This window comes from Rhinolophus sinicus, chromosome 18, assembly GCF_057876585.1.
Source record: "Rhinolophus sinicus isolate RSI-liver-muscle chromosome 18, RSI-T2T, whole genome shotgun sequence".
Classification (NCBI taxonomy): domain Eukaryota; kingdom Metazoa; phylum Chordata; class Mammalia; order Chiroptera; family Rhinolophidae; genus Rhinolophus; species Rhinolophus sinicus.
In genome coordinates this window covers 30,973,393-30,997,033 of record NC_142518.1, presented here as the reverse complement: position 1 = coordinate 30,997,033, position 23,641 = coordinate 30,973,393, and the positions used below count along the sequence as shown (strand labels likewise).

General features: G+C 40.2%; 1 protein-coding gene and 1 long non-coding RNA gene across 8 annotated transcripts in view; one reads left to right on the top strand and one right to left on the bottom strand.

Annotated features, from left to right (window-relative positions):
• Nucleotides 1–1,107: 1,107 nt before the first annotated feature.
• Nucleotides 1,108–22,053, bottom strand: ATP6AP2 (ATPase H+ transporting accessory protein 2). Its single transcript, XM_019747892.3, has 9 exons — nucleotides 21,855–22,053; nucleotides 15,287–15,417; nucleotides 13,458–13,589; nucleotides 9,105–9,200; nucleotides 8,813–8,950; nucleotides 7,808–7,861; nucleotides 6,719–6,868; nucleotides 5,758–5,877; nucleotides 1,108–2,192 (listed from the first exon to the last, which is right to left on the bottom strand). Exons 1-9 carry the CDS (start codon nucleotides 21,892–21,894, stop codon nucleotides 1,998–2,000), a joined length of 1,056 nt encoding a protein of 351 aa, XP_019603451.2. The 5' UTR covers nucleotides 21,895–22,053; the 3' UTR covers nucleotides 1,108–1,997.
• Nucleotides 22,054–22,148: 95 nt separating this feature from the next.
• Nucleotides 22,149–23,641, top strand: part of LOC141569749 (uncharacterized) — a 77,393-nt gene continuing 75,900 nt past the window's right edge. For 5 of the 7 annotated variants that reach the window (XR_016019989.1, XR_016019988.1, XR_012493538.2 and 2 more), the window contains exon 1: nucleotides 22,160–22,298. This is a non-coding gene — a long non-coding RNA (uncharacterized LOC141569749). Of the gene's footprint in view, nucleotides 22,299–23,641 lie in introns of all 7 variants that reach the window. The other 2 variants (XR_012493539.2, XR_012493542.2) reach the window with 2 other exon arrangements.

Below are 23,641 nucleotides of genomic sequence, written 5' to 3'. Positions count from 1 at the left end.
ATTACAAGAAATGTTAAAGGAACTTCTTTAAGAACATAAAAAATATGAAAAATAAAATGGCAATAACTACATATCTATGAACAATTACTTTAAATGTAAATGGATTAAATGCTCCAAACAAAAGACACAGGGTGGCTGAATGGGTAAGAAAACAAAACCTTATATATTCGTATGCTGCCTACAAGAGACTCACTTCAGATCAAAAGACACAGACTAAAAGTAAAGGGATGGAAAAAGATATTTCATGGAAATGAAAAAAAAAGGCTGGGGTAGCAATACTCATACCAGACAAAATAGACTTTAAAACAAAAGCTGTAACAAGAGACAAAGGACCCAGTAATCTCACTTCTGGGTATTTATCCAAAGAAACCCCAAACACTATTTCAACGGTATGTGTGCGTCCATATGCTCATTGAAGCATTATTATAACAGACAAGATATGGAGACAACCTGAGCATCCATCAATGGATAAATGAATAAATAAGAGTTGGTACATGTATACTTGGAAGATTCTTCAGCCATAAAAAAGAATGAAACCTTGCCATCTGCAAAAACATGGATGGATTGTGCTTAGGGTATTGTGCTGAGTGAGTGAGACAGAGAAAGACAAATGCCACATGATTTCACTTTCATGTGGAATCTAAAGAACAAAATAAATGAACAAACAAGAGACTCATAGAGAACGTTTTGATGGTTGCCAGATGGGAGGGGTTTTTTGGGGGGAGGGGGTGTGAAAAAGGGGAAGGGATACAAAAGTACAAACTGGTATTTACAAAGTAATCATGGGGATGGAAAGTATAGCATAAGGAATATATTGCAATAACTATGTGTGGTGTCAGATGGGGAACTAGATTTATCAGGGTGATCATTCCATAAGTCACATACATGTCTAATCACTATGTGGTACACCTGAAACTAATATAATATTGTTTGTCAACTGTAATTGGAAAATTAAAAATTATTTTAAAAAATAACCAGAAAATCAACCAATTTTTTTAAAAAGCATGAAACCAGTTGTATAACAAAACAGACAATTCTGATTAAATAAAACCCTGTTTAGTTATGGTTTTACAACATAAAATAGATTTAGTATTGAAATGACACAAATTTGGAATCATTAACTTTATTTGTGACTCTATAGACATTGGTCCACTTCCACATGAAAAGTAGGGAGCATCTACTTTCACTTAATATTCTATAGAATGATGTACCACAAACCATAGTAACTTACACAGGGGGGAAAGTTATTGAAATAAAAAGATTTTTATATCCATGCCCCAAGATAGCCCCCAAATATTTGTTTTTGTGTGTATAATTATGAACATCTACAACTCCACAAAGCTAGTTTCTTCTTAGATCAATGTAGTCTTTTTACATTAGACCATTAGACCAATAGTCACACTAGACCATTTCAGATCACCCAACTTTCAGAACAGGTTAGAAAAGAGCTATCCTCTGTCAATCAGATGCAGTGCCCATCTAAGCGACTGTATATGCACATTCATATTTTAGGACTGTTCTAAGTTAAAAACCTTTTGTTTCAGAGATATTTACATCAAATTAAGACATTTACAAATGGTTAATAGTATATAACAGCTCAAATATCATTTTAACCTATCCTGTGTAGGAAATTAAGCATTCATATGTTTCTCTAATAAATTCAGTGCATTTTCCCAACATAAATAACACAAGCTATTCTAAATGTTTTACATTTATTTCAGTGCATTATTTCCAAATATTAAATGGAATGAAATTATATTAAATGGTTATATCATAATATTTGAGCATATTATGGAATCTACATCACACAAATCAATTACTGTCAATAGTATAATTTACTCTAAAACAACTTCACAGGCACACACAAAATAAAGAACAAACTTTACTTTTTTAAAAAAATTTAAAGTATACTGTTTACTTTAAACTACACTAAAAGTTTTATTTTAACAAAACGGCCAATTTCCAAACCCCTTTTCTAAGTTAGGCATAAGGAAAATTCAATCCATTCGAATCTTCTGGTTTGTCATCCTATAAATGATGCTATCATATCCAGGATCCATGTTCCAAATATTGTAAGAGGTGATAATCACAGCCAAGGCCAAGGCGATCATTATCCAAAGTACCATGTTGAAAATCACTGGATACTCCAAATTATACTTATATGCAAGGTTATAGGGATTTGGTGGGTTCTTCTAAAATGAAGAAAAGGAAGAAAATCAAGAGGGAAGAATTTTAAGGTAGGAAATTATCCCAATGTAGTAGCTATGATTCATTTATCTAACAAACATTTATTCATAAGTGGCACAAGAGCTTTTATTAGGAGGAATCGAGAAGGGCAGCCTTCATGGAGAAGATAATGTGTACTGCTGGTGAAGTATAAACCAGTTCAACTGCTTGAGAGAATGTGGCAATACCAGTATAGCTGAAGGTGTGTAGTGTGCATATCCTATGATCCAGGAGGTTCATACCGTTGGGGAAACTTCCATATGTGTATCATGAAACATGGTCAAGGATGCAGGTACAACAGAATGGATCACTGTGGCACATCCACACAATAGAACACATAGCTGTAAAATGACTGAGCTACAGATATGTTTATCAGTCTGCAGGACTCTTACAAAGAATACTGAGCAAAGAACACAACAAATGCATATAGTGTGATTCCATTGATATAAAATTCAAGTAACACGCAAAACCAAACAACACTGTTTAGGGATAAATACGTTATGTAGTCCAACTGTAAAGAATAGCAAGCGAATGATTAACAATATTCAGGACAGCAATTATCTCTAGACAGGGAGAGTAGAGGGAGAAGACAGAGCTTCAGAGGAACAAGTAATCTCTTCATCTATATAGTGTTCAAATTCTTTTTATTTTTTAACTAGTATTACATGTTATACAGTCATGTGCTGCCTAATGACATTTCACTCAACAATGGACCGCATATACGATGGTGGTCCCGTAAGACTGTAATGGTGCTGAAAAAAATCCTATTGCCTAGTGACCTCATAGCCGTCTTAACGTCAGAGCACAACACATTCAATAGCCTACAGTACCCAGTACAGTAACGTGCCGTATAGGCTTGCAGCCTAGGAGCAGCAGGCGGTACCATCCGGGTCTGTATAGAGCACTCCATGACGTTCGCACAATGCCAAAACCACCTAATGACGCATTTCTCAGGACGTACCGTTGTCAAGTAGCGCATGAGTGTATTTATGTATGATCTACTTAAAATTGTTTTTTCTTTCATTTTAAAAAGGGAAACAAATGATGGCTCAGTCAACCACATCTCTGTTTTGAAAAGATATGTGCTGGGCCTTGGTCGAGGTGCAGCTGATTCCAGGCCTGTGCAAAGGCATTGAGAAATGTAATCCTTTCTGGCAAAGGCAGTGTTTGAGAAACTTAGTTCATTCAAGTGAAAACAAGTAGGAAAATAGCAGGAGCTGAAGCTAGAGGCAGGGAAGCTATGGAGAACCTGGCCTTCAGTCTATGGGCAACAGGAAGCTATTGACCACGTTTCAATCGGGAAGTAACACGATCAGGTTTGTTGTAGGAAAATTTGGATGATCATGTGCAGGAAGGATCTGGAAGGGGAGGCTGGAAAGCAGGGAGCTGAGTCATTGAGGTGAGAGAAATGAGGGCAGTGAGTATGAAGAGAAGACTGTAACCCCACAGCCCCAGCACCTGGCATGCTGCAAGCACTTCCTGTTTCTCTTTAAAGGAAGACAGTGATTTCAACTCGAGCGGACAGCTACACAGCGTGTGCGTTTATATGCGGGGAGCTAAAGACACTCACGAAAGGACTTCCACAACTGCTTCAGAAAGTGGCAAGAACGATTGGTTAGAAGCGAGGGGAGTATTTTGAGGGGGATTAATGGCAATGTGTCTTTCACTGTAACAAACTTTTTTACTTAAACATTCACTATGTTCTTTGAGCATACCTCATACAATAATTTCAGAAACTTTCTAATAAACTCAACTTATCCATTAAAGCCGCTGATTCATAAATTCAACCTGACGCCCCTGAGAAGACCAACTAATTCAGCTCTGCAAAACTGGTTTGTCAAACTCCCAGAACAAGGGTACCTTCTCCGGAGGGCTGCACTTCCCTCTGCAGTCACTTCACATAAACTACCAGCCCTAACACGGTCAATGTTGAAAGAATCTAGTATTAACATTTAAAAGTATCCTGTTAAATTCAAATCTGTATCTTGTTTTTTCCTCATTTGACTCCGTTTTAATTTCTTAAATCGGTTTAAATGATTATTTTATGTCCTGTACCCATATTCTATTACTTGAACTTCTTGGGGGTCTAATTCTACCATTTGATGCTTTAGCTACCACACATGGTAGTTGGCTCCACCTGTGTTTTACAATGTTCTGAGCTCACATTTGGGGAGACTGTGGGAGTCCCCTCTCTACTATGGCTTGCGTGGAGGGTTGAGGGTTTTGGCTTGTGTGGAGCCAGAGAGGTTTTATGTTTACTTCTGGGCACCACAGATCTTACCAGCCTGGGACCAGGGTTGGAGGGTATGTGTTTAATTTCTTGGCCTGAGACTTGCAGGAAATACAAAATTGGGCCCCAAACCCACACAAAGGTGGTTCTGTGGTTAAGAATTTCCTGGGAGACATTCCCACCCTCAGTACCTACTGTGACTACACAGAACCCACGCTGCCTGTCTCCCTTTGCTGGTGGGCAGGTTATTTTCTTACTGAGGGCACACTCCTTTCAGGGTCCCAGCTTTATATGGAGGTGTCAATTCCAAATCCCTCACCACCGCCACATTCAAGGACCAAAGACCTTGTTTCCAGTCATTTGATAACCCAAACAGAAATGTCCCTAGGGCCGCCTTATTACTCCAGTTTTCAAGTTCCTCAAGAATTTCCCTTACTTTCTAGAGAGATAAACTATGCACTCAAAAGGGTGTTTATTTTTATCCAGCATTTCTGGATGCTCTATAGTAGGAACATTTTCAGGTGGTCTAGCCTGACATGGTCCTTCCACTCCAATTTAGAACCAAACAATCTCAAACTAGTCATGTCTAGATTATCTTGAGCAGGCATTACCTTTGACAGTCTCATTCTAAGTCCCATATCGTAATCAGTAAACCTAGGCAGGGTGGGGGCTGCAAATGGATCCAAAGGGGAGTGTGTATAAATGATTGGGAATCTGCTCTAAGAGATGAGGTCAACTATAAATAATATTCTTTGTTTGCCTCAAGATGTTTTAGGGTATCTACACGGCCGCTCTTGTGTATGTGCATATGTACACACACACACACACACACACACACACACACTCCTGTTGAACCATGGCCAGTACTCTTGCTTATAATCCTCTAAATGCTTAAAATCAAAGAAAGATCCAGGCGAAAACATTGTAGAAGTAAATCAAATGATAGAGTGCACGCAGTGGATTTTGGGAAATGAGGGGCTGTACACAAAGACGGAGTAGCTCCCTCACATTCACTTCGGATGGCGGCTTGTAATACCAATGTCTGAATTACATTATGCGCTTCGACAGATTTGCTTTCACCCTAACTCAAAACTCTTGCATTACCTGATTGCAACCCCACAGAACTGAGCATCACTGGCAAAACACAACACCTACGTGACTAGGAAAGCTTGTTTTAACTGACATGGTTTTGCAGATTTCCTGACTGCCCATTCATGCTGCCCATAGGTGACATAGGACTTACTGGGTTTTTAACAAGTTAATTTTCACAATTTTAAAGCAAGATCGACAAATGTGCTCACCTGGTCCTTTGCCTCGAGGATGGTCCTTGTCTTCCTCACCAGGGACGTGTCAAATGACTTGACAGTCACCAGCTCTACCACTGCATTCCCACCATAAAGACTATACATGTCATCTGCAAACTGAAGTAACTGGCATTACTATGAATCGCAAGTGCCTATTTATTAAAATTATGTGGAAAGTTTCTGTGCACCTACAAGAATGACATACACTTCCCTGCTGACTCCTGAACGACACGGTCTTACAATAGGCAAGTCTTAAAGGGTTTGATTAAAATACTCAGAAAACTGTTAAGCTTCAACATACATTGAAATGTTCAAAATAAAATTACTCTCAGAAGAGCCTGGATCTGTTGGCATGTAAATTGGGAGATGGGAAGTAGGAAAGGGAAACGAAACTTCCTAAGTAGTCTCTGGTTAATCACAAACATCTACAAAGATTTAACTGTAAGTCCTCACTGAAGAGTTGCAGGTCAGAACCTCAAAGACAGGAGAAAATCATTTATTACGTATCTGCTAAATGTCTGGTACTGTGCTAGGTGTTCCCCTTTGGTTATTTTATAGTGTTTAAGGGGGACAGAGTTTCAGTTATAGAAGATGAAAGTTCTGGCAATAGATGGTGGTGATAGCTGCACAAAAACATCAATGTACATAATGCCACAGAACTGTACACTTAAAAATGGTTAAAATGGTAAGTTTTATGTTATATATATTTTACCATGATAAAAAGAAAAAAAGTATTGTGCTGGAGTTATCCATCATTTCCTGTGCTGCCTCTGCCAGCACTAGAGACATGCCAACGTACATCACTGGCCTACTTCATTCTTGGTCACTAAAATTACAGGTCCTCCAAAGAAGTGAGCAAGACTTCAATCAATAGTATTTCACTAAGTAGATTTTTCCATTAAGAGGCCAAAAGTGAAATGGTCATACTCTAACCTCTCATAACCCATCGATAATTTACCTTTTGCAGAACATCAACAAGGATCTTAGAAGCATCTCTGAGTTGTTCAGAGTCTTCCCCATAATGTTTTCCAATTTCATCCAAACCCGCCAGCTCCAGTGAATATAAATCAGGAGAATGGTCCTTGGCTAGATGTTTATGTCGAGACAACTTAAGAGAACAAACAAAAGGAAGTAAATAATGTCAAACGCAGCCGGCTGAAGTTTGATGCCTCACTAAACTTGGACGAGCAGAGCCACACCAGTGCGCCACAATACACAAATTGTCTACAAATGGTGGCAAATGAAAGTTTCCAATACAACAAATGCAACATCAATTTCATTTTTAAGAGCCCTTATAGGACTCCCTGAATATTTAATAAAAGCTTTTTACAAAATTCCTTAGTTTAAAATTTTCAGATGAAGGCCAGGGTAAGAAACAACAGATGGTTGGACCAGTCTGATCGCAGGAGAACATGAGCCATTGCTGCTCAGAGAGCAGACCCCTTCCACATGCCCCCTGGAGCACTTCGCCTTTCCCCAGCACTGCGCTACCAGACTTCCAAACCAACCCCACTGAAAAAGTTGGGAAACAACTTCAGTAGAGAGCAAACCGGTAAGCTTTTCTATTTTAGTCACAGGAGGATTTTTTAAAAAAATTCACCAGAAAAAAAACAAACACACACACACACACACACACACACACACACACAAAAACACCCTTCAGGCAGATGTATTCCCTTCCTGACTTGGTCAATAGCATTATTAGTCCAAACTGTTATTTCTATTTTAGATACAGGAGTTAAGTCTTAATGTCTGATAGGAAATGAACAGCCAAGTTGGGGCTACAGCTAGGGTGGCCCACCCAAGGCCTGAATTCTTGGAGGATATACTTACTGTTTCCTAAGAGTAGAAATGCAAAGTAATTTGACTGCAACATGAGTTCAAAATTCCCAACACCATCACTAATTCCTGAACTTTCATGGGATCATAAATCTAGGGCATACCTGATCAAACTTTTCAGTTGGTTTCACTATCATTCAAAGATTCTCTAGAAATGTCTTCTGGAACCAAAATAAATAGAACTGAAAAATTAGAGCAGCCTACTTACCAAACTTGAAATATCATGCAGAACTTGCAGTTCAGAAAGAAAGAGCAGATCAACCTGCAGAGAGTGGAAAGAAACGAGCATTACTTTATATATGCACCAGAGATCTGTATTTGCCACGTATCAAGTAAGGCAAAGGTATTACAAATGTTAAGCACGTAAGTGAATTTATGCCACAACTGTCCTCCATTTGGTAGATTCATTTCAGGTGAAAATGCATATAAAACATTCTTTCTTAGAGGTGATGGTCATTCCCCAGCAGTGACTACCATTCAACAGCCACATTCCCACTAAAGCTATGATAAAACATCTAAACTCTACAGTGGTTTTTCCCTCAGAGCATCAGAATATTCTGGCACACTGCAGTGAGGTCGTCAATGGCCTAGTTTGCTCACATCCCTTGAACATGTTCCACATTGGAGAATAAAAGACAGTGATCCTGGACAACCATAGCAGGTAGAAGGGAGGGTGCCAGAAAGGTGGCATGCCATGTGGTTAAGAGGGTGCATGAGTAAAGTGGTGAAGCTGCCAGAGTCAAAAGGGTGGCTTCCTCCACTGTACTGTCAAGGGTGAACGAGAAAAACGAGGCAACACATTAGAAGTGGCGGTGAACAACAGCTCCCACATTACTATTAGGTTGGTGCAAAAGTAACTGAATTTTAAATGGTTAAATTGCAAAAACCGCATTTACTTTTGCACCAATGTAATAGATCAACACAGCTCCACCAGCCACCAAGTAAATGCTGTGATTTCTGGTTTGTCCAGATTAACTGGTGGCAACGCTCATGTCAGAATGTAATACTATTTACACTACTACAGCTCAACTCACAAAGAGTCAATTTATTCAAGAGATTCATAAGAAAATTACACTAAAGGAAAAAAGAATCTACTCTAGGAGTAAAGCTGTAAAACTTGTCATTTTCTAAAATACAACTTTGCTCTAAAGTCAGGAACACAAGAAATAGGAAACTAGTAATATAAATGTATTCATTCAATAACTGTACTTACTTCATTGTTCCTACTCAGAGAATTGAGGGGAAGAGAACTGAGCACAGAGTTTTCTTGAAATAGGCGATTGCGGAGCTGTCGTAACGTTACTGAAAGATCTTCAAAAACTGAGTTTGCCTTCCCCACCATATACACTCTCTGCAAGAAGAATCCAAAATTATAAGTTATGTTCCACAGATTAATTCCAATATACAGAGGTCTGACAGCATTTTTCATATAACTGGTTTTAAATTTTCATTAAATAATGAAAGCTTATTTTCAAAGCATCTTAAATAAAAACTGTATCACTTACTTCCTCACTGGGAGCCAACTGCAAAACCACAGGAGTTTCTTCAGAAAATAAGGAGTGAATGGAATTTGCAACGCTGTCAAGACTAAAAGGAACTGCCTAAAATTTAAGAGTAAGACCTTAATTATTACCTGAACCAAAGTGGGAAAAAAAATCATTCAGATAGTATTTAAAAAGGAGCCTAAAAAAAAAAAAAAAAAAAAAAAGGCACCAGCATTTTCTATAGAAATTCAAAAGACCCAAACCATATCCAAACACAAACAGCCCTCTTGAGGGCACAGAAGATGAAACAGCCTCCTAGCAGTCCACTGAGTGTGAGTCTCCCAACGTGCCTACCTAGGAAATAAGTTGCAAACACGAAGGACACAACACTATCTTGCACAAACCATCATTTTCTGGTGGTCATTCGTGCATTTTAAGCAGCAGTACATTTGGTTTCAATATTAAACATGCCACAATGAATGTACATTCTACAATAAAGTATTAACTTGCATGTAAGAGGTCAGAAGAACTTGGAAAATTAAACTTAATTGAAACAGACCTCATTTTTCATTTTAAAATTTAAAATGTTTAATAAGATTTAGGGTTTGTCTTCAAATAGGCTGAAGACTCTTAGACAAGGCATAAAATATGTCACAGAATTTTGAAGCCTTTATCTTAGGATCATATATTACTAAACTGAAATTACCACTTGTGCTAAATCTATTTTTTTCCTTGAATTTTTTTTATTAAAGTGTAACATACAAATCTTGGCATAATAGCTCAAGGAATGTGTACAAATGGAGACACTCATATAAGCCATCCAGATCAAGACAGAATACTATCAGAACCCTAGAAACCACCCCATCCACTAAGTCTACCCCTAAGGTAACCAAAATTCTGATTTCTATCCCCATAGATCTGTTTTTGCCCCACATTATTTTTAACAATAAATTATGGTAATTTTTCTCCTCAAAAATTATTTTATTCTCAATATTGCATTAAAATAAGCAGTATAGTAACGGTTGTAACAGAGATTTCTTAGAGATTTTTTTTTCAGTAATTCCCTTTACTATTAAAAGGTTCATGTTTATAAGTAGCAATTAATGCTAACATGGTACAGGCAGAAATTAATGTGATTATATAAATCTTACTGATGAAATACCACCATCAAAATTAAAGTTTCTCAATTTCATGATACTATGAAATTAAACCAATTTTCTTCTCTTACTCAAAATGCATATTAACTCTTCCCAAAATTCTCTTAAAATGAGTTAATGAGTGAAGAAGGGGAAAGAGTTCAAACTTGCAAAATAATATACAATCAGTATCATATAAAAAAACAACCTGTCACCAGCTTCCTGAGTCAGCCACAAGACTGCTTTTGCAATTATACAGTTCACCTCCTCAGGCTTTGGAGGGAATAGGAGAACATGTAACACAAACTCTCCAGTCTCATTTCAGCTAGTGAAATGGCACTCATTGCAGGAAAGTTGAAGATTAAAGGTAACACTTCCCTAGCAATCAAACTGGAGAAGCTACTGAGTCAGATGAGCACCAAACTATAATACGAAGGAAAAGAAAAAAATTCTATAGACCGCTAAGCTCAAAAACGAAAAAGCTCAGCTGCTTAAAATCTAGTGATTGGTTTTTTCCCCCCACTGTATTATAAGGATACGCATTGTTTGTCCTGGAGAAAATGGAATTTCTGTATCTGTGTGACTTGAAATTATAATGAAAACAGCTAGCTAATCAAACAGAAGCTTCACTAGGTGGAATTCTAAGACATTCTATTTTTTTTATATTTTGGGGTTTTTGACCTCTGAGCCTTTTACCTCACTTACCACCTACTGCCAGGAAAAGTATTAGGAGCAGTCAATCAGAGTCAAGCTATAACAGCATGAGCCCTTTTCACAGCTTCTACTCAAGTAAAATGAGGTGTCTGTTTTAAAATGTTTACCTTTTGGATTGTATGCTAATGAAAATCTTAACATTTTGGAATTTTATATTCTTATTTTAAAGGTACTTTCTACAGTGATTTTCACAGAAATCACACAATCACATACTTAATAATCCTTGTGAAAATTTTAAAAAATAATTTTTTTGAAATCTGTCTTGCGCCTTCCTTCCATTTATTCTGAATTCTTCTGGTTTCTTCAGTTCATGAATTTCCACCTTTTAAATTGTCTAACATGTACACTGAAGGCTATAAATTTCCCTTTTCTTACCACTTTAGCTACACCCCACAATTTTTTTATATATATATACAATACATTCATTGATATTCAGGTCCAAATCATTTTGAAACTTCCACTGTGATTTTCTCCTCAACCCAGTAATTACTTAGGAGTGTATCGATTCCAAATATCTTTCCAAAAAATTTTTTCAAGAGTTACATAGAAAAAAAGTTAATATATACACATGGTTTAAGGAGACAAATAATTCTTTAAGACTTTTTATACCTGAAACTAATAAAAAAAGGCTTTTTATAAAAAAGTAAGTTTGTCCCTCCTCTCAATTCCTGGTCCTCTTTCAAATCCTTTGTTTCCTTTTCCTTTTCCCACCATCTCCATGGTTATATCACTAAATCTTGATTTTTCAATTTTAGGCATTATCTATTTATCTCCAATTATAGAAAATGAGGATTTAGTTCTCCCACAGCCCCATACACGCACTCCATTTCTCTATCCACCCTCCCAACAGTTCTGTCGTAATTTTCACCAGATCAATATTATTTCAATATTATGACTGTAAACAGTATTCTCAGCCTCACCTTATACTATACAAATTACTGCTTTTCTGTTCTTGCTCTTCTAGTCTTTAGATGGCAACAGATAAGAAATCTGCTATCATTCTACTCTCATTCCTTTGTAATGGGAAATGTCTTTTCTCTAAAAGCTTTTAAGATTTTCAGTGTCCTTGATGGTTCTTTAATTTCAATATGGCTAGGTGTTGATTTGGCCATAGCCTATAGGGTGTTCAGTGTGCTTTAAACCTGAAAGAAAAGTCCTTTTTTTTTACCATTTCCTAACACATTGTTAAGCTACCGTTTCTTATTGTTTTCAGATTTAACTGCATGGTAGTCAGAGAGGGTGGTTTATATGATACTGATTGTATATTATTTGTTGAGATATACCTTGTGGCCTAGTACATGGTAATTTTTTGTAAGCATGTCATGTGTGCTTGGAAATAATCTATACTAGACCACAGGAAAGTTTGAAAAAAATTCCCCCAAAATCAGCATCATACAGACCACAGTTTTACAAGGCAATGAAATTAGAAACTGAAAAATTAAAAAATATTTTAAAAAGAACCCACACTTTAAACACCTCTAAATAACTCATGGGTTAAAGAAATCACAATATAAATTATGAAATATTTACGAATATCAATGAAAGCACCACATATCAAAATGCCTCAGTTTCTATCCCTTCCTTTAACTCTCACAATTTTAATGTATGTATTTTCAAATCTCTTTGAGACTAGTCTGTTATCTGTAGTTCTAGGGGGATGAATTGTTTGATGTACCTGCCGACTCTTGTGGCAGTTTTTCCTCCAAGTGCTTTGTAAATTCGACTCATCTGCAGTTTTCTTACCAAAGGAACCCTGGGCTGTGGAGGTATCCATATGGGGTGGGTCGTGTAAACTTGGAGCACAGCACAAGCCTGTAGTTCCGATTCCTCTAGGGGAAGCTAAGGGTCCCACAGCCAACGGCGCAGCCAGCTCCTCTCTGGTAACCCTGGGGCAGCTGGGGTTTTACTAGTCCTCCTTTCAAGAACAAGACAGCATTCTGCAGACCCTGGCTTTCTGCAGGGAACACAATTCCAGCTTCTGTTCCTGCTTACCACTGTGGCTTTTGAGTTCTCTATTCAAATCTGGCCCTTGTGTATATCCCTTCCTTGCTTTCGTTGAGTTATGCATATAAAAATGTTTTGCTAACTGCTCTCCTCTCACAATCACTCTGTCAGCCTTATTGCTTGAAGGGCTAGTGAAGGAGTAAGTGAGCCAGCCAGACAGCCTTCAGTCTTCTTCTTCCACAAAAATGACATAAAATTCTGAAGGGAAAGTATGAATTTAATGCCCAGGAAAGTGTCAGCCGAATACACTCTCAACTGGTTTCTCTTTATCGATCCTCTGACTATTCTGAAAGTGGGGCAATTTCTCTACCTCTTACTTTAGAAAGTACTCCCATCCATAGGAAATGGACAAGTCTCAATAAATTAACAACCACATTATTTTTTTAAATTGTTTTACTTATCAATCAGTGCATCAAAAAAAATATATAGGAGAAGTGTGCTTAGAACATAATTCACAATGACAGCTGACAAAACAAAATTAAAAACGGCACCCCTTCAATTTTTTATAATAAATACTCACATTCTCCAAAGGGTATGAAATGACGCTGCCTGGGGGCAGAGCGAGTTTGTCCACTCCCTTTACCATTACCATAATGGTAGCCCTAGGACGATGGAACAGGTTACCCACCGCAAGTCCTGGCCAAGAAAGGTCCTAAATATGGAAAAACAGGAAATGGTGCTGAATTATCAATTCAGGAACTCATGCCCCAAGAACACCTAATATAGCAGAGTTAAGGAGTTCTGGGATGACACTGGCAATGAAAATTCACAGGGAGAGCAAATGTTTTACTTAAGGCAGTAGTTGCAATCTCATCAAGGATGCAGATTTCTACCTTCTTCTTTTTCTTAAGCTTCTATAGATTTGAATAACAAAGTTTAATAGTAAGTCATCTCAAACCTTTGATGGAAAAAAGCAGGCAAGTAAACATAAAATATAGGTACTTTTCAAATCCCAGATTACCAACACTCTCGTCTTCATATACCCGGGATGCCTTCTCCCCCATCGTTTGCCCAGATTTACAGCGTCACTTTTCTCTCTCAGTGACAGGCAAGACTGTTACTAAAACCTTCTCTTTACACTAAGCTCTTTATAACTAAAACAAAACTCCTGCTGAAAGTAACTCATATTAGTTTACTAATAATTATTTCTAAAGGTTATTTTAACAGCCATTTGCAGTCAAATTGAAGTTTGTAAAGAACGAAGCACAAATTTCCTCCTTAAATGTAAAGAACCAGTCATGTTCACGCCAGGAGCTCAGGGGCTCCTCCCATCGGCCCAACAAAGACAGGTCCCTGGCACTGCTTCTGGTTTCAGGGGCATCAGGACCTTGGAGGAAAATTCCTTGGAGTGATTGATATCTAGAAACCATATCAAAAGCACCAAATTTGTAAAACGGGAGGAGATAATGATATGAAGACAGAGCAAACTGCATCCCCTTTCTTCTAACCTTTAGCTTTAGATCTCTCACATACTGACTGGATCTAGCCTTCTTCCGCTCCATCACATAAGCAGCCAGTTACTACCGTATAACAGGTTACAGCTTAACTGTAGGAAACCAAGGTGCTAGGCGATCCCATAGCTACTGACCACACTATCTTCCTAAACTCAGGCAAGATACATATACATTTTATCATTTACAACAAATTGTAATGGACTGAACGTTTGTGTGTCCCCCCCTCCCAATTCATATGTTGCACTCCTAACCCCCAATGTGATGGTATTAGGAGACGGGGGTCCTAGGAAGGTAATTAGGTCCTGAGGATGGAACCCTCATGAATGGGGTTAGTGCCTTTATAAAAGGGATTCTAGAGAGCTCTTACCCTCTCCACCAGTGAGCACACAAGAAGTTGACAGTGTGCAACCTGGAAGAGGGCCCTCACTAGAACCTGACCATGCTGGCACCCTGATTTCAGACTGCCAGCCTCCAGAATGGTGAGAAATAAATGTCTGTTGTATATAAGCCACCCAGTCTATGGTACTTTGTAATAGCAGCCTGAACTAAGACACAAATGTAGCATGTGTAACTGAAAAAAAAAAAAAAAAAGCCAAAATTATACATCCTATTAAAAGGACAAATGCATTCTCTTACATACAAAGGACTTCACTACTATAAATAAACTATTACACGGTTAATGATTTATAAGGATTTGGCTTCATAGCCAAGCTGGAAGCACTTATCCAAAATCTCCCAACTACAAATGAGCATTTTTTTACTTTTGTAATCTGTACCAGATACACCTGTACCAGATACACCTATGTTTGCTTGTTGCTTTCTTGGGCTATTAGCAGAAATCATCACAAATGCTTTCAGAAGCAGCCCCAAATATTATTTTAAAAAATATACGTACTTCTTTCACAGAGAAGCCCATGGATAATGCAGCCACATCTGGGATTCGCTCTCCTGGTATAGGCCAATTTCCATCCCGGAAAACAACAGACCCTGGTGACCTTAATATACTAAACTCGTTCCCCAAAACACCTGAGGAGAAAACAGATTAGTAAGTAAATGATCAGCATCATAAATCTTTTGCATCCACGTTGAAAATTATGAACTACAATGTTTCCCGATTCCCACTGATTAGCATACTAAATTATGATTGGACAAAATGCTGAATCCTAAATAAACATCAATGAATTCTTTTTCAAGGTACCACTCTTTAAGAATTTAAGTCCATACCTTCTGCTGTAACAAAGGTACAACCATGAAACAAAATTCTCTTAATGATCTAGTTGCCTTCCTACGTACAAAAGGCCCTTAAACAGAGGCATGTGGCAATTTGTCAAGAATTAGAAATCAGTGGCATTTCTCCAGAATTTAAAAACCAAAACCCTGTCACAGACTATAAAAAGGAAGAAACTTAAACTCTCTAAATTATTTCTGCCATCGACCCTCTCTTCAAAATACAAATTCATAAAATTCCTAGTATTTCACTTCAAAACTTTACCAGGTTAGTGTACAATGTATGATCAAACAATATGGTGAATGTTTTAAAAAAAAAAAAAAGTATTACAGTAAAAGACTGTAATACAATAATGTCCTGAATCATTTTGACTTTGGGGAAGAGCCAGAAGTCACACGGTGTGAGATCCAGTGAATGAGGTGGATGAGAACACACTGTAATGTTTTTATTTGACAGAAATTGCTGTACCAGAAGTGATGTGTGACATGGAGTGTTGTCATGATGGAGGATGATTTACAGCACAATTTAAAAAACACCTTATCTCAATTGTAGTTCCACCCAACTGATTGCACCGAACAAGCTGAAACTTGTTCCACATTGTTACTAAGGTTCGATGTGCCACTTCCCATATTGAAGATCCCTGCCTTTCTGCTGGATGGCACTCGGCAGCAGCACTCACTGTATTTTGTGATCACAACGGAAAAGCTCCCTGTCATACATTGCTTCTTGTACGGCAATTTCTGTCAAATAGAAACATTACGGTGTGTCCTCACCCACCTTATTCACTGGATCTGGCACCATGCAACTTCTGGCTCTTCCCCAAAATCAAAATGACCATGAAAGGTAAATGTTTTGAATCGATTCAGGACATCGAGGCAGCCACGACAGCACAACTGAAGACACTCATGAAAGAGGACTTCCAGAACTGCTTCAGAAAGTGGCAAGAACGATGGGATAAGTGTGTTCGAAGCGAAGGGGAGTATTTTGATAGGGATTAATGGCAATGTGTCTTTTACTGTAATAAATCTTTTAAAACTTCACCGGATTTTTTAATTGCACCTTGTATCTTAGGATAGATCATATCTTTCCTTAAATCCCACAAGCAAACCTAGGGACATGAGGACTGTCAATTGGGTACATGTTACCAGTCAGAATATAAAACACTTCAGACTTTAGAAACGGAATCCAGGAAATAGTATTTCCAATGGACATATCAAGAGGGTAAGAAAAGGTATTCTGTAATAATAAAGTCTACTAGTCTAGGGGTATGGGGCCTGGGATTAAAAAGTGAAGGATGAGAATAAGGGGACTATTTTATGGGCCTTCCAAGGCTATGGATGAGCTATCTGGCCTCTTCACCCATCATGTGTTAACCCAATGATGTCTACACAAGGACAACTAGCTAATGGAAACTTTCAGGTTCCTATGGAAAGATAAACTTCAAGTCCAAAACAAATCTTGTTCATGCCTAGTATGGGAAATTAGACTTTAATAAAGCATCACTGTTATTCTCCTGACCTAAAGAAAGTACCACTTACTGAGTATGGGAATAAAGTTAGAAGCAACAGTAAATGTTTTGGTGTTGCAGTATTGACAGTAAATAAAAGGCCTCAGGATGGTGCTGATACAACATGAAGAGTTATGAGTTTCAATTCAGCACAGCTGCCAGAGCAGGAATTTCCACATTGTTCTAGCTGAAGGCAGACCAAAAAAAATTAGCAGAATGGAATGGCCGTTTGTAACTGACAGACATCTTGGCTCACTAAAGCAGTAGTTATTGCAAACTCTAAGGAAAACGGGGTGGCAAGAGACACATACTTTCCAAGTATCATACACATTTAAAGAACCATATGTGGATCTGGAGACAGTCCTGTTTTGAGACATGGCCCTGCTCACTAAACCCCAGCAAAGTTATACTAAATTACTTTGCCCCAACTTTATAGTTCGATTCCACTTCCATGCCTGCACAAGTCCTTCAGGAGTCTAGAGCTTTAGAAAAGCTTACAGACGTGGAGTCCTATACAAAGAAACTGCTGCTTAATGCAGGTAATTCCGGGATACCTGGCAGACAGTCACCCATCCTCTACCTGAATGGGGACACCAGCAAAGGGGGACACCACCTCAACTTACAAATACTACGTTTGCCAGCAATCATCTCCACTGTCCAAACACTGTAGTCCTTTGAACAAAGTTTCCCCTTGTAGTGAACTGAAATGGGCTTCCTTATTTTTTTCAACTTCCTGTTTTATCACTCCTGACTCAGTCTCACCAGATAACCTGCTTCAAGAGAAAACAGAGGAATTCCTCCAGCTACCTGCTTCCTCTCCCCACAATTATCTGCACCACCCCTAGCCTTATCTCCTCTCCCTCCAGATGTTGGCAGAGGTGCCCCTCCTCCAGTCTAAAACAATCCCCTGGCTCGGCCTTCTTAGGGACATTCATTCATTCATCTATTAAATTATGCATTTAATGTTTACCAAGCCACTATTCTGGGACAGACAACGTGATCAAGAATTAGGTGCCTACATGGTTGTAGGCATACAAAGCTAGCCCTGCAGAACATAAACTCCGTGAGGGCAGGGGTTTCACTTTGCCTTGTTCACACAAGACACAAGCCCTGGGATGTCGCAGGGCTGGCGAGCAATCAGTGACACACTGGTACTCAATAAATACTTGTCGACCTAATGAATGAATGAAGCCACACCTTGTACTAACAATATTCCCCTCAACTGGCTCTTTTACTCCAGCATAAAAATACGGTTAGGGTGCTCCCATTCTAAAAGTATCGCCACAGAAAACCTTCTTTGGTCCTCCTAACCTCCACCAGCCTCTGCTTCCCTTCTTAAGAAGACTCCTGGCCGAGCAGTCGGCCCCATTTGCTTCTCTACATCTTCATCTCACATTTACTACCTACCTCATAGCTTCTGACCCCACCATGCCACTGAAACGACTCACCAAATCCAAAAGACAATTTTCAGCCCTTAACTTACTTACCCTCCCAAAGCGTCTGATACTGGCAACTCCCTCCCTGAAAATCTCCTGCCCTGGCCTTCCTGAGGCCAGCCCTCTGGTTTTCCTTCTAATTTCCCTGGCTGCTGCTCCTCAGTTTCTTTCCCCTCCCGTCCTGGAAATCCATGATGTCCCGACTTTTTAGATTTCAAGTCTTTCAGTACAAAATTTGAAAGTAGTCCCACCATACATATAGTTATTTATAAAGTATACACTTGTACGAGTATACTTGTATACACTTGTAGTATAATCGATTATATATTCGTGACATATTACAAAGCACACAAAATAGAAAGTTTTAAAAAGGATTAGATACCTGTGTAGTATTCTTCCCAATTTAATCATGAGAAAATATCAGACAAACCCAAATTGAGGGACATTACCATACCAAAAAAAAAAGTGAGAGATTAAAAAATAGATAGAAATGGAGGTTCTAATGCATTCTTCCGGCAGCCCAGTAGACCACCTAGCACGCGCCACATTATGGCCACCTAAGGGCTCAATCCCTGAGCCGCACTGCTTTCCTTATCTACAACTCTCTCCCTGGCTGCGCCCATCTACTCCTAAGGCTACAAACACCAAAAACACATTGACGGCTCCGAGATTTTTATTTTCAGCCTAGATTTCCCTTGAGCCTTAGACCTACATGCCCAACAGTCGGCTGGGCCTTTCTTTTAAGTCCCATGTGTCCTTCAAATTCAACAGGTTCAGAACTAAATTCACCATCTTTCCACACGCTCCTCCTGTATTCTCTCTCTCAAAGGAGGACACCGCCCTCCACCCAGCTGCTTGAATTGGTCCTTGTCTTTAAATCCTTCCTCAGCAGCACAGCTCATCAACCATTGAATTCTGTTGATCTTTTTTTCTAATTATCGCACAAATTCTTTCCCCTCCACGTCCAGGGCACACTCTTCAGGCCCTCACCAGGCTTGCTGGACCTACCACCTTATGACCTGTCATGCTACTCTCTGATCCAGCCTTTCTATCATCTTTTCAAAATACAATTCTGTTCATTCATCCTTCAGCTTAACCACCTTTACTCGTTGTCCAGAGCGTTTGAGACAAAATCCAAAACATAACAGCCAAGGCACCCCACCAACCCTACTTCTGGATCTCCCAACTTAACCCCTATACATGCTGGCCCCACCAAACTCTTTGTTCTTTGCTCTCACATCTCTGTGCTTTTACACATGCTGTTCTGTCGAAAATGCCTTTTCTTCCCACCCCACCCTTTCACATTTGTCCCATGAGGCACCCCCATCCCCGGGGGAAATTTCTCACAGCCTCTCCAGTCTGGGCTAGAAGCTAAGTCCGCCGCCCTTTGGGAGCTCCCACCATACTATGCAGTGATCTATGAATGATGGATGGAATCAATAAGTGAAAAAATAAATAGGTCCTACCTTTCACCTCCGAGGCATCAGTGCCCAAATTGAATCCCTCTTCAACATGATATCCCTTCGAATTCCATGTTTGCCCTTGGCCTTTCCTCCCCAGGCTAAACAATTTTTTCAAATACTCCTCATGGCATGGTATTCATAACCTTAGTTCCCTTCCCTCTAATCTCTCTCTGGTTTGGTAACACCATTTTAAAGGACTTACATCTTTTTCTCAAATAGAGAAGTCCATTAAAGATGTTTTCCATGAAATCACTTTTAGTCATTATGGAAAATAGTAATATAACCTCAGCTGACGAGAAGCAATGCAGAGCTGACAGGATCAGATTCTTGGTCTTGACAAACTAGACTACTATTCTAGTTAGGAAAGCATGTTCAAACCATGTACCAAACCAAAAACAAAAACCCTTCACCTCACTGAATCAAAATAATATCACTCATAACATGAAACATGGAATTTCAGATGATGTTCAGTTAAATCACAGTATCAAAGGGAAGATTTTTAAATTTCAAAAGCTGAATTTAAAAAATTAAAAAATTCCCCCAAAGTAACTTCCTAGATCAGAATGACTTTCCAGAGACAAAAACAGAAGGAACAGAACCCGAAAATTTGGGGGGCATAAAAATAAGTGTAATTATCATCAACACATAACATGGGCACCCCAGGGCAGGAGAAGACCCGCAGATTTCAGGGTCAGTGGTCTACACCCCCTTGCAGAATTAAACCACCAGTCCAAAAGTGGGACATCCAAGACCTCACAGAGCAGAGGCACAGGCCTCCTATAGATTTTTAACCTATAGGTTTTAAACCAACAGACTGGGGAAAAGCCCCATTCCTCCAAATTGTTCTCAACTTGGCTTCTTGTTGGCCACTCTCTTCGCCCGCGTCCCAGCCCCCAACGTTCCCACATTCTCACAGAGAAGGGAGTAACATTTCCACCATACGTCAAACAACATATTTAATAGAAAAGGCCCATGCTTTGGAGCCAGTTGATCTGGGTTCAACTCCAGCTTTGCTGCTTACTAGTTGTGTGGTGTTAGGTAATTTACTTAGGCTTGATCACTCTGCAGAAAGAGGATGATATCCTCTACTAAGGACTGCTGTAAAATTAAATGAATTGCATGATACACAGGAAGAGAGGTCAACAATTAGGTGACTTGCACTCCCCTTGCTGAATCTAGGTTCCACTAAGAAAGCTACCATTATTTGACATGTGACCCTAGGCACATGACTCACGTCTTAGTTTCCAAATCCTTAAAAATGGGAAACTACGACAAACTATTGAGAGGTACTTTGAATTCGCCTTTAGAAATAATCTTACAAAAACAATTACTCCACCTCCAACTTTTGTATCCTGAAACACACGAGGAGGGGAGGGGATTTCACCAATCACTGATGACAACTGCTAGAAATGAAGACACCAGAAAAATGCAAAGACATGCAGCAGCTGACGGCAGCTAAGATATTGGCCTTCCCTTCTTCGCAGAGGGCTGCGGTTGAACAGTTAATTGAGAAATGCATTCCATCCTCCGAAGCGCCTCTCGAGCCGGAAGAGGCCGGGCTGACCGGAGGCTGGAGGCAAGACGGGCGGACGCACCTTCCACGAAAAGGCGGAGGGTGGAGCCGACTCAGGTGCCCCCCACGCAGCCCAGCTCCGCCCGGCCCCGCCAGGCCCCGCCGCCACGGGCCGGTCGGGAGAAGGCCGCGAGGGAGGCGACGAGGCTGCCGCCGCTTGACCGCACTGCGGCACCCGCCCCGCTGCCGCCCCCGACCCCGAGCCCTGCAGCTCAGGGCCTCCCGGAGCGCGCCCCGCCCGCCCCCGGGTCCTCACCCGCCACCAACAAGGACAGCAGCACGACGAGCACAGCCATGGTTCCGCGGCGGCAGCAGCAGTGCAGGGCAACACCGAACGAGCCCACAAGACACGAGCGACCACCGCAGCACCTGGGGGTGACGCGCTCTAGCTCGTCCCGACTCCTGAGACCGCCCCGTCGTCGCCTCCGCGGGGACAGCTGCCGCCTTCTACACCAATCGCCAGCTACGCCGCGGCCGGCGGGAGAGGCGTAGCCAGGGCAACGTCAGCCTGGTGGGCGGAGCCTAACTGATGGATGGAAGGCCCTGCCAACGATAGGCAAGGATTACGGAGCCGGGCACTGCCGCCCCGCGGCCGGTGACGACCGGTCACGAGATGGAGGGTAGGACGGATGTTGGGGGCGGGGGAAGATGGATCCTGTCGAGGGGTCCGGCGACCCGGCAGAGTGGGGCTGCCTCCCAGGTAAGGACCCTTTAGCCAGTCTCGGGTGACGGTCTCCAACTGAGGTGTCTGTCTTTTCCGGTCGCGTGGCTCCGCCCCGCCCCGGGTGTAGCTGTGGAAGCTGCGAGGCTGGTTTGAGTTTCGTTCTAACAATTACACTGATGCTGAGCACGTGCTGGGAGGAAGCCAGCCGCCTCGGGGAACCCCTGCCCTCCAAGTAGGGCACGACGAATAAGTTTTAGTATAAATACGTCGTGAATATTTCATGGTACATACTTATGCTAAAAAACAAAAAATGTATTCGTTGTTTGAAATTCAAATATACCTGGATGTCCTGTATTTTGATTTGCTAGATCTGGCAACCCTACCCTCTAAGACTTTCCGATCTACCAGGAGTGATGTGACAAGAACATTAGTTACTTACTTTTTGTATTGATTCACTCAATGTTCAGTGAGGGCTAGACATACTAATTAAACCAGGATCCTCCCTTCCCACAGCTCATCATTTTTTGCCCATGATTGAGGAATGAAGTGACGCAGTGTAGCATCTGTGGTCAGAAAGTGATGCCCCAGCTGATGACCTTGAAAAATGGATGTGGTTTCAATATGCAAGGATAGGCAATGGTAGCAAAAACTAAGTTGTAGCAGGGAGAAAGTCTTGTCAGGTTGAGGGTTAACTGTTTAACCAAAAAAGAGATTTATGGGGGAGGGGGCACATAAAGCTGAAAATTTCAATCAGGGACATATTTATCGAGGATGTTGAATTTTTTTTTCAGTTGTACAAAACAATGTAATAGTTAAACATTTATCATTTATATCCCTCACACAGTGATAACGCCCCCAATCTCCTACATCGCACACAGCCATTACATTTCTACTGCCTCTATTCCTAATGCTGTACTCCACTTCTTGTACAGCATTGTAGTTGACATTCATTATTGTTCAGCTTCAGCTTCAGGTGTACAATGCAGTGATCAGGCATCTACATCATCCCTGAGATGGTCTCCCTAATGAGACAAGTGTCCATTGGATCCCTACAAAATCTTTACATTATTATTGATTACATTCCCCAAATTGACTTTTGTATCCCCGTGGCAATCTTGTGGTTACTGACTGTGCTTTCTAATCCCCTCACCTTCCCCCTTATCCCCACCCTTCTTTCCATCTAGCAACCCTCAGTTTTTCCTCTATGTCTCTGAGACTTTCTGATTAGTTCATTCATTTATTCTTTTCTTTAGATTCCACATATGAGTGAGATCATATGGTATTTGTCTTTCTCTGTCTGGCTCATTTCACTTAATGTTCTCTAGGTCCCTCCATATTGTTGCAAATGGTAAGATTTCATTCTTCTTTATGGCTGTGTA

Bases quoted from the DNA above. Each gene is read 5' to 3' on its own strand.
- ATP6AP2 (XM_019747892.3), bottom strand. From the start codon at position 21,894: ATGGCTGTGCTCGTCGTGCTGCTGTCCTTGTTGGTGGCGG. The intron at 15,418-21,854 runs GTGAGGACCCGG...TTTTCTCCTCAG, and splicing joins GCTGTCCTTGTTGGTGGCGG to GTGTTTTGGGGAACGAGTTT. The intron at 8,951-9,104 runs GTAAGTGATACA...TTCTTCTTGCAG, and splicing joins AGTTGGCTCCCAGTGAGGAA to AGAGTGTATATGGTGGGGAA.